Source organism: Zerene cesonia, chromosome 25, assembly GCF_012273895.1.
Source record: "Zerene cesonia ecotype Mississippi chromosome 25, Zerene_cesonia_1.1, whole genome shotgun sequence".
NCBI classification, from domain to species: Eukaryota; Metazoa; Arthropoda; class Insecta; order Lepidoptera; family Pieridae; genus Zerene; species Zerene cesonia.
The window spans coordinates 3,191,511-3,210,160 of record NC_052126.1 but is presented as its reverse complement, the minus strand read 5'-3'; the positions used below and the strand labels follow the sequence as shown (position 1 = coordinate 3,210,160).

Sequence of the window (18,650 nt, the reverse complement as noted above, 5' to 3'; positions counted from 1 at the left end):
GGAAAAAGCAATTACTAACCATTTCACTGACATGCTTCTCGAAATTAAGGCCTCCATCAAAAACTACTCCTAAATTACATACATTTACTATACATACATTTTCGCTTGATAAAAATGTACGGAAATTTCTGAACAAATATTTACACAAACCAACATTTATCCTACACTTCGGCACGCATACTTTTATTATATTTACTCGAATATAAAATCAACATTATGACCAGTTGCAAAAATTTTCATCCTTGAATAATAATGTCATATTATTTTTACCAATTTTAAAACCAACAGTGAGATAAACATACAGTTTTTACCATATAAACGTGTACTCATAATTTTTTATTCGGTCAGCCATAGTTCAGTTTCCATGATCCCACGAGTAATAGCAAGCCAAAATATATTTTAAAAGAAAATTAAATTTAACACAAAAATATTCAGTATACATTTCACCAGTAATACAAATAGAACCTCAACTTTTTAAATTAGATTTATATCAAAGGATTAAATTATGAAGGGCTATTTCTAGATCAGTACTGAAATACCACTTATTAAGAATAATTTGTGATATATTTTCCTATAGAAAGTCGCATCCTTACCTTTGATTTTGATATCGGCAAATCCTCTTCGCCGGGCACGTCTATCTCTTCGTCGTACATATCGTCATCCAAACCGTCTCTTTTATCACCATACGCTTGATCATCCTTATCCGCATCTATGGCGTTTTCCATAACCTTACTGTAGTCGTAAAGTTCGTCCACTTTAGGGTCAACGTGGTCGAAATCATCGCAGAGCTTGTTCTTGGACAGACGAGACAGCAACGCACCTTCTAAGTGGGGTGGAGTCGCGCAGACAACAGCGGATTTATCAGATTGAGACACATTTTTTGCTTCCCTTAACCACCTCGCAAAGCCGGCCATTAAGCAATCGCAATTAAGCGGATTATCTGCGAAAGAGAACGAATTTATCTTTATGAGTTCGAGAGTATAAATGGGTTGGAATTAAAATTAACGATCATCAAACGATTGTAGCGAACTTTTTGCTTTTTGTTCTGAAACGATGTGATTTCATCGGCATTTTAATGAAGGCTTCAGTAATTGTGAATGGAAAGTTGGAAATATCCGTGAATTGTACTGTGTTTAAAAATCGAGTGCTTTCCAGAGATAATCAACTCAATGAGTGAATATAATTGTATTTTTCCGTCCGGTATAAGTATTGTCTTTCGCTGTTCTCGATTGTAGTGAAATGAAATAGGGTTAAAGTGACTTAAATAACATTTAAACATAATCGATGTTTTTGCCATTATATTTATGAAGAGATTTAATGTCACAATGTGTTATGTTCTAAAAAACTTTCACGAGAAAACAAAACAAATCATTCCATATAATTATCATCCGTATCTCTACATCAAGACTTTATGTAATAAATTATTTTTATGCGCCATAATGTTTCTTTAGCTCGAATCTCATAAAAAACATCTCAAATAACGCACTAACAATAAGCAAACCCATAAGTTACAGCAGATAACAAGAGTCATGGTAATAACAGGGTGTTATTCCGACGTCCCAACAAAGGGTTTGACATACCGACGCACAATGACCAGTGACGGACATACTGCTTTAGAGAATAGCGAGCGAATATGAAAATCTGCAGTAATATCCTTCCAATTATCCTACTAATATTATAAATTCGAAAGTTTGTAAAGATGTGTGTGTGTTTGTTGCTCTTTCACGCAAAAACTACTAAACCGATTGTAATGAAATTTGGAAATATTTTTAACATATAGGCAACTTTTTATCCCGATATTCTTACGGGATACGCACTTACGCGGGTGAAACCGCAGGGCGCAATTAGTTATCAATAATTCCTTTCTATAATAATTCCTAATTCCTTCCTGTGGGTGAGGTACGACTTCAAATTCAAAAACAATTCAAACCTATTCCCTATTAAACGCAAACGGAATCGCATCAATCAGTTTAAAACCGAATCGAAATACTGTCAAATTGTGAACCTTCTTCGTTTTCTGGCTCGCTGGTTGAAAAACAAATTTTAAACTTTATTTTACAAGTAGTAAGGCACAATTTACTCGAGAATAATGTATTCTGTGTGAGTGATATTAAGACTGTATGTTTGTTTAGAAATTAAAGACTTTTTTACGGATTTACGCGATTTATTCATTATACTATTAACCCGACGTTTCGAACACTTTACAGCGAGCATGGTCACAGGGAGTCTCCCAAAAAACTCTTTAATTTCTAAATGTATAATACTCGCGTAAAATCAAACACAACAAAATACTATGTATGTTTGTTGTTCTAGTAATTATCCTGGTAAGAGTCGGGTGAAACTATAGCTTAACAAAGAGTGATTGATGATATAATATAAAAATAAATAAATTTTGGTGCCAGATTGCTACTACCGATATTCACAAACTATACACTTTTATGTTCTCTGATCGTGGGTTTGTACAAAATATGATTTGAGTGTGTAATTTATATCACTTGGAATACTTAAACATTGGTCGCATCTCAACGAAATCTTTTATAAAACGAATAATACTTACCAAGGAGAATTTATGTACATATTTACTTTTACAAGTTTTGTTAATATACATTTACAAAGTGAAGATTACACAACACCTTTAAAAAACTACTTATCATTTTGGGCTTCAAATTGAAACACATAGTAATCTTGTTTATAGAGAGTAAACACGATTTCTTCAAATCAGTTCACCTTCTAGGAATAACTGCGTACAAATTTTAGGCCAATTTTGCATCCTTCACTTTCGTGTGTACATTATAAGATGCATGTCATTGTATCGTCATTATATACAATAGTGTAGCAGTATCATTGTGCGCGTTATCTTCATTCATAGACTTATTGTATACCAAGGATATGACAGAAAGATTAAAGAGATTCCCGAGAAAAATAAAAACATCAAGGTGTCAACCCTGTCAGCGTAATTATGCAAATAGGGCTGAATTTCTTTTCATCCAAGCTTGGAATAAAAGATGCCGCGCGTAGTTGGAATGTGCGATACATTTCTTGCATTGTAATGGATTTAAATGTGAGATGAGGTGATTTTACATAACTATATGATTTAAGTCTATTTTCGAAGCTGTCGTTAATTTTGTTATCCTCTTAATGCTTTATTTTGACGTATCTCCCAGAGAGATCTTCTTATTCTTATAATTAAAATCTTACCTTCAATCGTAAACCGGCTCAAATCTTTATGCAGAGCGAGCGCACCGTCTTCTATGATCGATATGTCATTGTCATGCAGCAACAGCTCGGAGAGATGACGGAGAGATTTCAGTGGCTCGGCGGAGAGAGAACGGAGAAAGTTGTGAGATAGATCGAGATGCACTAAATTCGTCAACTGCGCTAGTGACGCTCCTGCAAGCAAAGTTTGTTTTAGTATGTACTTAGCTTTATGTTAATTATTTCTCTAAGATCATAGCTACAGCTAGATCGGTTCTTAGAAGCAACACAAGAAATACAATATAGTGTTAAGGATAGAATATGATATTATAAAATACTAGTGGTCCACCCTGGCTTCACCCTTGGCACGTATATAGCCTATATCACTCATGGATCATGTACCTATCAAACGGTGAAAGAAAGTCGGTGGAAATGATGTGTAGATGGTGGAGCCTCACTCATCACTCTTTAGCCTTATAACATTACTTTATAAAATAAACATCGACCAATAAAACATTTACAAAAAAGCTACAAACTAAAATACGAGTAAAACTAGCCTTACAAGATATAGGGAACACAGTGTAAAAACAAACAATAATCCTGTACATTTTTTGCTACATTCATTCTAAAATAAATACCACGTTCTATCATTAAGCAAAATTCAAATTAACGAACGCACGCTATTAACAAATTAAAATATTCGAAATCGAAATTTTATCCTTTTCATAAACAAACGATACCCTTCATACCAATACTGATATAAAACGATAAAACATACGCTTCCCAATTAACATTCATTTAATAAACGCGTGTATTAAAAACCTCATTTACGAAACACCTATTTGTTCGGAGCCATCCACTTTTATATCGGAAATTGAATCGTCGCGACTTCCGACAAACGGGTTGTAATATCACAATAAAGTCTTGGACTTAATCAGATTTAGGTTCTATATTACGAAATATCTTGAATATCAATTTCAAGGGAAAAGAACCGGGCAAGGATTTCATAGAAATATAAAATTGAGTTAGCCAGTTACCGGGTTCTGGATTTCCGAGAATCAGATATTTGATGTAAATTGCTCTTTCGCAAATGTTATTTTCAAATGTTTTAATTGCTGTTTTATTTTTTCATAAATTGCACCAACGCGCTTCTTCATTTCAGTCCAAATTTATAGTGCGATACAAAAATACTCGATTACATTTAATTAACTTTATAACAACGCTAAATTATAAATATCGCAAATACTTATACGTTCGTTTATTATATTCAGAATTAAAAATTCAATAGAAACTTGTAGTAACCTAGATAAGAAAAAATTAAGTGGAAGAGATAAAAAAAATAAATAACCCACCTGAAACAGAAACGATTTCATTATGCGACAGATCCAAGTGAGACAAATTCGTCAAATGTCGAAACGCGTAGTCTTCCAATACGTCTATTTGATTATTGTGCAGATTCAGTTGTGTCAGATTTGCTAAACCTGAATGTGGAAAATACAGTAAGAATACGAAATATGTCACTATTTTTATAGATACTAACTATCTCCTGTATAGTTTTTCCATGTAAGAAAAAAAACTAATGCTCAAATGACTTACCTACCTAATTAGTAGGCTATGTAATTGGATGAGAGAATTTTCAAAATCGATCCTATTAGTTCCATAGAATATATTAACTTTAAATTGACAACATTGTGAAAAAGGTACCTTTAAAAATCGATTAAATTGTTCCAAAGATTCCTCAAACAATTTCAAATGTATTAAACATAACTCTAAACATTATTTTGAAAATTTTCATTAAATCTCATAAGAAACATATAACAACGATGCCGAGATAGATAGGGTGAAATTGTACATAAATTGCTGTAAATATTACAACGAATTCCATTACTGAGATAAGTCTGTAAGTACGCTAGCTGGTCAAGGTACGAATTGGACACTTCTTAAGATCAATTTGTTTAAAGTCTTAAAAATAGAAATAATATATAAAGCTACAGCAAACAAACTTTTTTTAAGGTTGAATTCAAAACTCTGTAACTTTCATATTGACAATAAAACAGCCACAATATAATGGACACAGAATATTACTACATATCTATAGGTATATGCATAAATGACTTTTCAATGACCGTTCCTATCCTCAAGATTTATTCATAGAACATCGCGTATCTTATTTTCACATTCATTACAATATAAATTAGTTAAATGTTAATTTAGTCGCATTATATAGTATCTAATATATAAATCAATTTGTAACAAAAACAAGGACAAAGTTACAGTACATTCAACTTCAAGACTCACTCTAGAATTTGATTAATGTTCATATAACTAATTCTGGATGCAGCTTAGAATATTCTAGAAATATCCAGTGGGTATCCCATCCGAGACTTTAAAAATTCATTATTATACATACATACACACATTTTAATGTACAGTATATTACAGTAAATTATTTAAAAAAGAAATAATATTTAATGCTAACAAATTCCAAATAAATAAACAAGTACAGTAATCGAAACAAAAACATAATAATCTGTCAATGTGTCTGCGCGCTAAAGTAATTAATCACTGGCACAAATTATGACATCTAAATCAAAAGGTCCACATGGAGTAAGAAGTAGATATATTTTATATCTGTTTCAATCATCGATATAATTTATTTAAGAACAAGTCACTGAAAAGTTTTATATGTTCCACCAGTCCGAGCCATTTATTATTGCTCTGGGCCTATTCTAAACTTCTTACCAACGTAGAAGACGCTTTTTAGTTTATTAATAGATTGATCACAGGATTTCTATCCTATCAGACGCGACCTTTCCTCTCCCCCTCTTTCTTATATATCTCTTCTCTGCCCGGGTTAACCACCAAAGAGTTTCTAAAGTTTTTCTAAAGAGTTTCGTTTGAACATGAATAATAGAAAAAAATTTGGAACGTACCAGCCAGTGCGCCACGCCGTATACTAGCGAAGGTATTGTCGGCCAGGTGCAGGGTCTCCAAGACCCATAGAGTCGGCAAAGTTGTCGGTCCCACGGGCCCTTCTAGCGCGTTACTTGACACGTCCAACTCTTTTAGCGATTTTGCTCCCTGAGGAAGGGTTAACTTTAGTATGGCTTCGAAAGCTTATTACATAGTTGTGGATTATTGAGAAAAATGAATACGTTATATGTTATATTAATATGTTAATTTAGGTACATAAAAGAATATAAGTAAAGCCTGTATACCTAAAATTGGTATTATGTATATTGTTTTTATAGTTATTAAATGAAATTATTTAATAGAAACGTAATAACGTATTACGTATTCAAAAATATGGAAAAAAATCATCGGCACTTATATTGTAATCCGTGATATAACGTACAATATAGTTGCTATGTACTAGGAAAACATGAGTCATCTAGAAGAGCACCTAATATCAAGAAACTTGTTGTTCAATCTTCATACAAAGCACTGCCTTTGCCTTACTTCAAGAGTATTTGAGGGGCTCATACATTATTCAAGAGTACATGCAGGTAGGATTAGCTTCGATATATGGTTTGATCACTATACTGGAACCTCCAGAATGGGGCAAGACGTGAATGAAATTCGCATATTTATTAATTGTATTGGAAATGTATGCGGTTAAAAATTATGGATATTCAAAGTAAAAAAAACAAAGTTTATTTTTCAAAATGATGTACATAATTTACTGACTTATTAGAATATTGAATAGGAGTTTAAAATGAGGGTATAATGTCTAGTCTACCCTTTGTTTGTCTTTTGTTAGAAATTTCGATATCTAACCGTATATATATTTCTCTATTGTTATTTGAAATTAAATATTTACCAATTTTTATTAAACAAACCTTTAAAATGTCACCCATAATTCATTTTTGTTAAGAAGCTTATCTACCTATACAAATTTGTATGAAATTATATTTCCATTAAAATTGCTTACCTTCAAAGACGACAAAGCGGCGACCTTTAGAAGGTTGCCTCTTAACCTCAAAACTGATAGTTTTATTAATGGCTCAAAGGCTTCAGGGGAAATACTTGTTAGCTGGTTGTCACTTATATCCAAGTACGTTAGATTTTGTATGCCCTGGAACATATAATCTTAAAGTTCTAGAAATTTCTGTAAATTTTATTTATTTATTACATCACTTACACATAATGGAATAATAATGGAATGGAAATATATATTTTCTGTACTTTGGGGTTGTACTTATGATTACATTTATTAAACTTGAGAATTTTCTTATCAATTTGTTAATGTATATTAAATAGCTGTTCCGCTGTTATATTATTATTATTTATTATCATAAAACTATTTAGATTATTTTATACTGTCCTAAAGAGAATGTCTTTACGGACTAGTTGGTGATCATTGAGGTGTGTTCTGCCAGACTGACGCTTTTTCTTTGTGATTCCCCACCGGGAATCGAACCCTGAACGTCTCGCTTTCGCAGACGCTTACGTTCTCTTGTGTACCAACTAAGCACAGGAGTCGGTCGATGTTAGTACATTGAGTCGTAATTTAACAAAGCATAGAGATATAATCATACAGATATAATTTGAGCGCCTCCTTGGTACAGTGGTTAACGCGTGAGCGTAGAACCGAGGGGTCCTGGGTTCAATTCCCGGTGGGGACGCACAACAAAAAAATAATGTCACGGTCTGGCAGGACACAGAAGGCTGATCACCTACTTGTCCCTAAGAGAATCGATCAGTGAAACGGATGTGCATCATCTGCCCCATACCCCACTAGGGGACACGGGACTTCACTTTTTTCACTTATAGAGATATAAACGTGTTATTAAACTATATAACACGATTTAATCTACAGGAATTAAGTGGTTCTTTGATCATTTTTTCATTGATAATTTAAAAATTAATTGATACGTTCTATGGATAAACTTAACTTTAAAAATAAGTCTTTTACCTTAAAAGAATTTGCATCTAATGAGTGGATTTTGTTATTGGAAAGATCCAATCGATCCAAATAGGATAGCTTCGATAGGGCTTCTGTCGGCACTGCTGGTAGCTGATTATTCGGAAGACCTAGAAAAAAAAGATTACTTCTTTGTTTTTGTTTTCAAAGTAATTATAAGTTTGGATGTTAGTCAATCTTGTTCAGTTAGCACATAATAATAAAAATAATAAAAAAAAGTAAAAAATTAAAGGCACTTTAATGCTGGAATCAACTAAACCGATAAATATACAGAGTACTAGCTCCGCCCCGCGGTTTCTTCCGCATAAGTCCATATCCCGTAGGAATATCGGGATAAAAAGTTGCCTTTATGTTATTCCAGTTGTCCAGCTCTCTACGTACCAAATTTCATTGCAATCGGTTCAGCAGTTTATGCGTGAAAGAGTAACAAACACACACACACTTACTAACTTTCGCGGTTATGATATTAGTAGGAAGGATAGTAGAATATACAGAGTACACGTAAAAACTTTTCCTGGCAATCCTAGTCAAATTAATGAGATAAATGAAATTACTTTATTATAGGCGATCCATGATAACTGCACTAAGTTTGAATTAAATCTGTCCCTTTCAAGTGGTACCGAATCTCAAGAAATCGGTTACAAACATACGGGTAAAGATTATAAAGGGGTGTTAAAAAAAGATACTACTTAACGAAGTTCATACGAGTAATAATAATTTATTTTAGCATAAATGATTTTTATCAGGGAACCAAATAAACCCACTGACAAAACTATCCTAATATAATATATCCTATACCATCCTAATAAAACTATCCTAGTATAATTTAGATAGATTATATAATGTAGGTAATAAATCTACCATGCAAGTGAAACCACGGGTTAAAACTAGTCAAACATACACTACTACAAAATAGACTTTTCTTCACGATACTAACCCAGCGCCAGCAGCGTAGACGCAATACTAGTGAACGCGCCCTGCTGCACCCTCTTTATATCCCCAGATGATATAACCAAACCATGCAGCCCAACCCCAGCCAGCTCAGATATGGACGCAGAGGGTAATGACGTCACACCTCGGAGAGCGCAGTCCAAAAGCGATACTGCTGTGTTCTTATTCCGTGACCGTTGTTCTCGTAGGTGGCGGCCGATTATCTGTAAAGAATATACAATAAATAATTTAAAAATCCAGTAGTTTTTGCGTTAAAACTGTATGTTTGTAATACATACAAAGAACAACCTTTATATATTACTTTTTCACAGTTGGTTACCTGGAGATCACTCTTTAGTGATAAGGCCGCCCGCTGTGCTCGTTTAGTTTTAAAACATTTGTTTAAAAGATGCGTTATGTATGCCAGCACAATAAAGTGAAAATAAATAAATGAATAAACAACACTAATGTTTTCTCTTTATAATATTAGTTTAGATAAAACAAAACATGTCCTAATCCATAAAACTGCTGCGAATAATTTTGCAAATGAAATTCTCCAAGCAAGCATTAAATAACATTTCTATCACATTATCACGTTTATATTATACCATATTATTTAGCAAACAGCCTAATTATTCAAAATATTAACGAATTTATTAATTGCAACACAGATTAACAATCAAATCACTACACATACACAAACTGTGGCATGGTACAATACAAATAATTTAGCCATTTAATGAAATACTTAATTGGTTATTACTGAAATAATGACTAGAATTAATGCTTGATGATGTAATTATTACACATTTATTACGTTGAGCCTCATAAAAATTTATACGTGAAAAGGGACCAGATATACAGAGAAATATACTAGAAAAGTAATAGTATTCTTGATTGAAAGAAAGAAATGACTACTGAAAGCTGATATATATACCAAAACGAATCTATATATAATTAATACAACTATCGAAATACCAAACAAGTCTCTTTGTATCAAAGAACAACAAAAATGTAATTTGAAATAATCGAAACTTTGAAAAACATGTAACAATCTTATGAATGGCGCAGCTTTATGTTTAGAGAAAGCAAAACATTAATTAAATTTTACGTTTGCTTGAGTAACACAAACTAAGCGAGACTCGTACAAATTGCCCTTCTAGCTCAACGATTTAATTCTACGAATGAATTCGATACCAATCATTCAATTTATTTGAACTGAAACAAATTTGTCCAATGCCTGTTTGACGTAGTTTTAAAGGATCGTGGACTAAATGGAACTTGATTGAATATGTATTAAAAAGGTATTAACTAACTACTGCTTTGTATTGTAGTGCTGAATTCTCGATTTCTATTTAATTCTCTAGTGCTGTAATGGGTTCTTTACGAAATCCGTCTTGTACAAAGTAGTTGAATCTTAAGTTCTTCTAAACGATTGTTACTCTATGACTAGAATACTCCTTGAAAGAGTATAAAGTACGTAGAATACTGCTATTTATATAATAAATAGATAACTATTTTTTTTCTTGTTATATTAGGCAAATGAGCTGGTGGGTCACCTGAGGGTAAGAGATCAGCACCGCCCATAAATAGCTGCACAGGCTATATGCATTCAATTGGATTGCCAATTTTACTTAATAAGGGATAAGAAGTGGATTGGTGGTGGTAAATAACAAAAGATTCGGAAGGGTAACGAAACTTGCTTTTCACAAACACATTCCATGTTACTTTTTAATGTTATTAAACGTTGAAGTCGTAATTGCATTTTAGATTTTTTTATATACATACACATATAAATGTAAATTTTTAATAAAATAATTTCCCCGGTTAAAAGAATGGAAAAGCTTCCTAGCAATTAGCACCTTGACAATACCATTTGCCTATTGAACGATATTTTTATAAACTAAAATGATTTTTGTTGTCGAAAATGGCTAAAACGAAAATGAATATAAGAACTACTTCCTGCTAACGCTATCTTTGTTCACATCATATTGTTTCATCTATGAAAATTCTATTAAATTCATCTCCACGTTCCAGTATTATTTAAATCTTCTCTTTTTTAATTAAACTGCAAAAAGGATTGCAGCAGTAAAGACTTATAATCTCAGCTCAAATAAAAATTAATAATGAAAACCGAATAAGCGCATATTCGCACATCTCTTAATAGATCTTTTGATCTTTGCGAATTCAATTTTCCGTCCATTGTCATGTTCAATTCATATTTTTACGCTTTAGTCTTTGGAGCAGTATTGAAAGATTTCTCATTAAATTCACAAATTAAAAAGGAATTTCCAATTTGTGGTCCCTTTGAAGAAAATTACTGTAAGTTACTTGTGTTTTAAATGTTTCTATATTTTTGTTTTGCTAACGAACGGCAGATTTTCAATCTTTAAAACTGTCATCATATTTAAAAGACTCATTTTTGTGGGAGCTCAAAGTTATGACCCTGAACTTTCCTAAATCGCATTGTCTCTATTCATCACATCACTACATAGTATAAAACAAAGTCGCTTTCCCTGTCCCTACGTATACTTAATCTTTAAAACTACACAACGGACCATGATGCGATTTTTATATGAACAATAATATCTATTAAACTACTCTGAATTTAGCGCGTGCGAAGGATATAATTTCGCTCCGTTAACAGTTATGTTATTTGTTGATTAATGCAAAAATCATTGGTTGGAATAGAATAAAGAATTGACAAATTCTAAATTCAATATCCTATCCTACATCCGATTTTACGAAAATATTGGGTTTCGGATATCAATTTGTAAGATAAATTTAAATGTTACTCATAATAAATCTATTGCTTACAACCAATATGAAATCAAACTGGGATAAATCTATACTAATGTTATAAAGCTGAAGAGTTTATTTGTTGGAACGCACTAATCTCAGGAAGTACTAGTCCGATTTGAAAAATTATTTCAGTGTTAGATAGCTCATTTATTGAGGTTAGCTATAGGCTATATGTACCACGAGCGCACCGCTAGTCGTAAAATAAATAACTCAAAGGATATAATGTACGTATTTTAAATATAATAACTACCATAGAGATATTATCTTATATCTTTAAACGAGCAATTCATTTGGAATCTGGGAATCGGCTCCAAGAATCTTTTTTAGAAAATATCATATTTGTGTTTTATTCGTGTTTTATCGACTTAAACTTACTTTTTTAACAAATAGGAGGCGTTTCTGTCGGTAAGATCGAAAAATATTATTCATATTTCATCATTTTATTAGTATGTAATTCGTACTTAAATATAATTTCCAAAAACACAATTTATAAAAAAAACAAAAAAAAAATACCGAGCAAAGCTCGGTCATCCAGGTACTATATGTTTATACCCCGAATAATTTCATTGTCTGTCCCAAATCATTTTTTAAGCGTTTCATCAGAAAAGGATATACCGTTTCGTAGGTGGATTAAATGTATTAGATCATCATTATATCGAATATGGACATCGATCACTGCTCAAACCTTAGGCACAATTTCTGTGTTGTCACAAAAAAATATCACTCAAATGTTTGCGGTCAGTAATAGAAATGTGTTTGGTTTCCCTCTTTTGCGGCTATTGTAGTAAAGGAGTTGTATATTTACCTAAACAGTACGTTCATTGTTATCAAGAAAAATACATAATATATCTACCATCAGAAAGTATCATATCTTGTACTTCCCCTTTTGTACTAGTACTACAAAGAGCTAGTTTTCCGCCCTCGGTTTCGCCCGCATGGTAAAAATATATTCATTCTTAGGGTACTTCATGCACAGTTCCTCTTCCCGTGGGATTTTCGTAATAAAAACTGTCCTATGTCCTATTGCGGGTCTCAAATTATCTTTATACCAAAGTGGTTACTTGGTTTAGGTGTGAAGAAGAGACATGCAAATTTTTGTTCCAGTTGTATGTATTAGTTACAATTAGGAAATGGATCAGTCTTTATGCTTTTAATAATTTTCTTCTTATTTCGTTGCTTAATAAAATAATTGGTTACTGTCTTATAAATAATACTGTCGAAGAATTCGAAAGACTATCTCATATTCTAAATGTTTATTGCGTTATTGATTTTATAGAAACTATGTTATCATACAAGATATATAAAATATTTAATCGTAATATAAATAAGAATCTCTTACGCTATCAGACACGGCCTCATATTTATTTACCTCGTCGTTCGTAAACATCAGTGATGGGTTATGAGATATCGTTTATGAAAGAAGAAGTAATAATGGCGCGAAATCGTGTATTTATTCTCATCCAGAAATGATTTTCATTTGTTAATATCACATTAGTACTCCTATCGTAATTCTGGATAGGATCTTTAGCCTGTCAGTTAAAATTAGACATATGTGATTAATGGAGTTAAAAAGTGTTAAACAAGCTGTGATTTTATCAGAAAGTTATTAAGTTTATAAACTGGCTGAATCATGTACAATATTATACAATATGTTGGATGTTTTAGAAACATTTATTTTTGTGCTATTATTTTTCATCTTAGAAAACAAGTTCTTCGAATTTCGAAACCCAATCAATCGTATCGTATATATAACCGTATCCGTATGACTTAATAAATAGGTAGTACTTACATTTTAATAAGTTCTAAAATCTCTTGATGTCATTAGACATTTATAAATCATAAATAAAAATAAATACAGCTTACGTATGTGTATGCATTCTAGGCGATTTCTTAATGGTCTACTCCGAAAATGGTTAATTATTCAAAAAACTAACATTATGCATATGTAAAAACTAACATTTTTACAGAAAATTTTACGATTCTCCTTTGATTTTTTTACGATTGACCAGAGCAATAAGTAGCAAGATATTTGCAATAAACTGATTTCGTGACCTTTTGACCTTTACAACTTCAGCCGGTACGACGAAAAATCAACACAAATCGACGTTTCACGCCTTCACTACAATTTAATAAAGCTGTATACAAAATACAGCTCACCAGAAGTTTTTATTTAGCGAATTTATTTAAAATCTGGACGATTACTGCATTAACATTATTCTGACCAACACAACATATCACATGCCCTTCATCATACTTTTATACGTATTATTCTTTATCTAATATTTCTATAATGTTAGCATAAAAACAAGCAAAGTCACCGACTGAAAAGTTATAGAAGTTTCGTTTAATTTCAGTAACTTTAAGATCCCCTGAGGGCCGAGACATACACGTGGTGAAACTCTCACAAAACACAAGAATATAAATTTCATAATAATGTATATTAATTTGATATATATTAAATGAAAGTTGTTAATGACACATACAACCTGTTTATTGCTTATTGTCATAATATGCTCAATGGTTTTTACATGTCTGACGCACATACAAAAAGACAAATAGAAAAAAATTACTTAACATTGTTTTGCGGTCTATAACATTGCATAACGACACTTTCACCTTTAAATAAAATATTTTTTTAAACTTTGTTATTTTGTTGTTTAACTAAAATTTTGTACAAAATAGTCTGGTTCCTGTTTATATTGATAATGTCTGTTAATAGGTACTAGACAACTATGAAATATCCTTAAATAAAATTGTGTATTGCCAGTACTAGACGTTTACTGTTTTTTCGACGATTCGTGTTTTACCCCAAGGGAGCATTAATCGGGATACAAAGTATTCTAGTAGTCAGCTCATATCCTGTCTGTATACCAAATTTCATCAAAATCCGTTCATTACTTTCAGCGTGATTGACGGACAGACATCCAAACGAACAAACTTTCATATTATATATATTAGTGTGACTGTGTGATTTAACTTCAAAAGAGTAGAAGTACTACTATCAAGTATGAAAAAATGCGCATCATATGAGACTGTCGTATTTCATAATTTCTATGTAGATTCGCTGGTAAAATCCAACATTGCACCTTGTATTATATCGTGTCACCACGTAATTGACAGATGATGACGCAGGTGTAAATATTCATAACGGATCCAAGCTTTTTAAAAGGTTTTAAATGCGTTTTAACCATTAACAAGGCTGATGCACCGACGGAAATTGCGGTGAAATCAATACTTTTTTTATGGCATTATCAGCAATGGAGCTGGTGGGACGCCTGATGGTAAGCGCTACCACCGCCCATGAACATTTGGAGAGGCATAAGGTCCTTGGCAGACCTTAGGCCTCTACAAATGGATTGCCGACATTAAATTGGGAAAGGATTTAGACAGGATTGAAGGGTAAGGAAGCGGATATGGGCATATATAATATTTATAAAACTGAAGAGTTTGTTTGTTTCGCGCGTTTATCTAAACTATTCAACCGATTCAAAAATTATTTGACTTTTGGATATATATGTGATCCCTAAGAACTACGGATATTTGTATATGCACTAGGGCGCATCGCTATAACGTATGTTACAAATCAAGTGAATTTGGGGTTAGGACAGGTTTAACAATTAATAGTGTAAAAAAGTCATACACATAAATGTGAAGTTTAATGATATTTTAGTTAAGTTTTACATTTGCGATACACAAATTTCGCTATGTGATTCTTTTATTATGATCACAGCGCGTTGCGAGCTGTTTTTTTTTTTTCTTTAAGAGCGTTGGACGGTCAAAGACAGATCTTTAACGCGTAACATATATTTAATACAAAAGAAAGTCCTATTAGTGACACCACTTCAAATACAAGAACGACACAACGAATTTTCACAATCTTTGTTGAATTTGTTTTAAAGCTACCTGAGCTCAGTAGCATAATATTTAAGTAGCTATACTTAAATATTATGATTCTTAATTTAATTATATACCTGCAAAGCCGTATGATCGCCAGCACAGCGCAGGGTATGTGGTAGGTCACAGGAGCACTCCGCAGAGGGCCTTGCGCTCAACTCCGGGCATCGCCACTCACCAGCCGTGATTGAGATGAGGCACACCAAGGTGACCATTAGCCACATTCTGGGGACAAACACAATACTTAGAGCTGTGAAGAGTAATGCTAAATATATTACCTTAATAAATGACGTTTTTTATATAGTAACCTAGCATGCTTCAGCAAGTATCTAGTCTATTAAAGTGGTTGGTTCATTTGCAGAGGCAAATGTCATGGGCGACGCTGGTGGCGGCGCACTAGTCCACCAGTCCTTTGCCTTTAAACTCCACGTACATTTTTCGCAAAATTAAATCCCTAATTGCTAATTCTTTCATCATAATAAATGAGTATGTCATATTTGTATCAATCATATCATATTGTTATCGATTAATATACACACGTAAATTGAATGTCATTTTAATTATGTAACTGTATTAGCTGAAAACGCTGTTCTGCCTTATTCTTTCCATTTAGGGTTATAAAAAATAGATGTTGGCTGATTTTCAGACCTACCCGATATACACACAAAATTTCATTTGAATCGGTCCATCCGTTTCGGAGGAGTAAAGTATCTAACATTGTGACACGAGAGTTTTATATATAAGAAGATAATCTTCAAATCTCGCTTATTACAAACAAACGAGTCCATAGAATAGAAAATAATTCTTCATTATTCGGCATATACAAGAGAAACATCGTCACAAAAACATATTCCAATAGCGAGAAAAGCCTAAAAATCAACATCCTTCAAATACAGCGACCTCACAAAACGGTGACTCAACAAAAGGTCCGCCGAAACATTAATTCAATACGAAACTAAGAAAACATCGCTGACTGAAATAAAAGCGATCTCAAAAGCTGTTCTGGTCATATTATGTGGTACTTGTAAAAGAATTGCCACTGCAATGCGTGTGGTTGCGACATAATGGGATATTTCCACTGAGTGACGGCCGGACGAAGGAGCTGTGGGGTATACGATAGGAGCAGAGGCGGTTTCTATTTAAAATAAACACTTTCTGTTGAGGATACAAAAAATATCATTAACATAGTAATTTTTCATTGCAATTTTTCAAGCGCCAAGTGACTTCTGCGACATATGTTTTAGAATTTTTTTTAAACATGTGTGCCAAATGATACTAAACTGATTGATATTTCAAAATTGATTTATGATTAAGTGAAATGATTCCTGTGTCACATGTTAATTTCGATATTATCATAATATCCTACTTCCTACTAATATTAATAATGCGAAAGCGTGTAAGGATGTGTGTTTTTTTTTATGTGTGTGTGTTTGTTGCTCTTTCACGCAAAAACTGCTGAACCGATTGCAATTAAATTTGGTACGTAAACAGCTGGACACCTGGAATAACATATAGGCAAGGGGTGCAGCTAGTTAATATCATATTGTCATCAATTTATCATATTGTTTATTATTTAATTTAATGGTTCTTGCAAATACTGTACCAAATGTAACTCTTAGAAAAAAAAGATACATCAGGAGCTCTTATACTCATAAGAGTGAGTGTTTCAACAAAGTATCATAACTACGTATTCCTACGTATGCTCATAACATAACCCCTATTAGATATACAGTGGGAATAACTGCAAATTGCAGGACTATTGATAACATAGGGTGACGGACGGGCTACGACCCAACTGTCTTCGATTTGCATCTTGATATATGACCTATATTACTGCGCCCACCTGTTACTGAAACTACCTTCCTTGTACGAATTTGAATGCTCAATACGTACCACATTACATTATGGTTATCCAATTATGTCAGCGACTTATCGGAAAATAGAATTGGTGATTTAGTGCAGCCATTAATTAAGAGAAGAAGTGTGAATTTGAGTGGGGGATTCGGATTGCCGTATCCTTATCCTTCCCAGTCGTTTCCTTTATTCCTCTTGAAAATCCTTCCTTTATTCCTTTCCATTTAAAGTCGGCAATCAAGGTTTGCAAAAAGTCTTACGCATCTGCAAATGTTCATGGGCGGTGGTAGCGCTTCATCAGGCGATCCACCAGCTCCATTGCAAATGACATGAAACAGAAATGGCATTGGTGTTGCGACAGATTAATATTGTGTCCAGTAATCTTATAATTTTCTGGTTGTTCCCATCATGCGTAACTCCAGGGTGAAAAGATTTTCTTAAAATCCAACGAATGTTAAAAATATGGAAGGGATAGCAAAATAAGTACTAAAACTTAAGTACCAGTATATAAAAAAAGAAATATGATAACATGTTAAAATAGAAAAGAGAAATTTTACTTCAGCATATCAAAAACTGGATATCTAGTTATTACGGATAGACTGCGATATCTTCTTTTTCTTAATATATGTCGAATCATTGGCTTGTTTTTAATATTGACGAATCTGTTTTGTGTTTGTCTTTTTTTATTTAAATTAAGTGCAGATCTTGTAGTGAATGTAGTATTTTGTTTACAAATTTCAGTGTTAGTTTAAAATAGCTTATCACGCCATTGCATTAATTCTGTCAAAACCATCTTTGCATAGTTTCACAATTATTACTCATAAAAATAATGAAAAAATAACGTACGACCATTTATTCCAACTTTTAACCATTAAAGCACAATTTAGGACCACATTGCATCAGCAAGAATATAATATTCCTATTTTGAAGCTATTCTTTTTGCTCTCCCAATTAAACTAGACCTTCGTGTTTACATTCACTGCCAGAATTTTCATACATTGTTTTATGATACAAAAGGGCCGGACGGGTCATTTTAAATTGGTATCGTTTA

The 18,650-nt window shown here is 32.7% G+C and overlaps 1 protein-coding gene across 1 annotated transcript in view; it reads right to left on the bottom strand.

Annotated features, from left to right (window-relative positions):
* The window catches only part of LOC119836834, a 77,153-nt gene that overhangs the window by 11,143 nt on the left and 47,360 nt on the right, over positions 1 to 18,650 (bottom strand). The window contains exons 2-9 of the mRNA XM_038362311.1: positions 15,823 to 15,970; positions 9,057 to 9,273; positions 8,111 to 8,229; positions 7,127 to 7,270; positions 6,129 to 6,276; positions 4,548 to 4,676; positions 3,199 to 3,390; positions 594 to 940 (exon numbers count right to left, since the gene is read on the bottom strand). Coding sequence (XP_038218239.1) covers positions 594 to 940; positions 3,199 to 3,390; positions 4,548 to 4,676; positions 6,129 to 6,276; positions 7,127 to 7,270; positions 8,111 to 8,229; positions 9,057 to 9,273; positions 15,823 to 15,969 — 1,443 coding nt within the window. The 5' untranslated portion in view covers position 15,970. The remainder of the gene's footprint in view (positions 1 to 593; positions 941 to 3,198; positions 3,391 to 4,547; positions 4,677 to 6,128; positions 6,277 to 7,126; positions 7,271 to 8,110; positions 8,230 to 9,056; positions 9,274 to 15,822; positions 15,971 to 18,650) is intronic.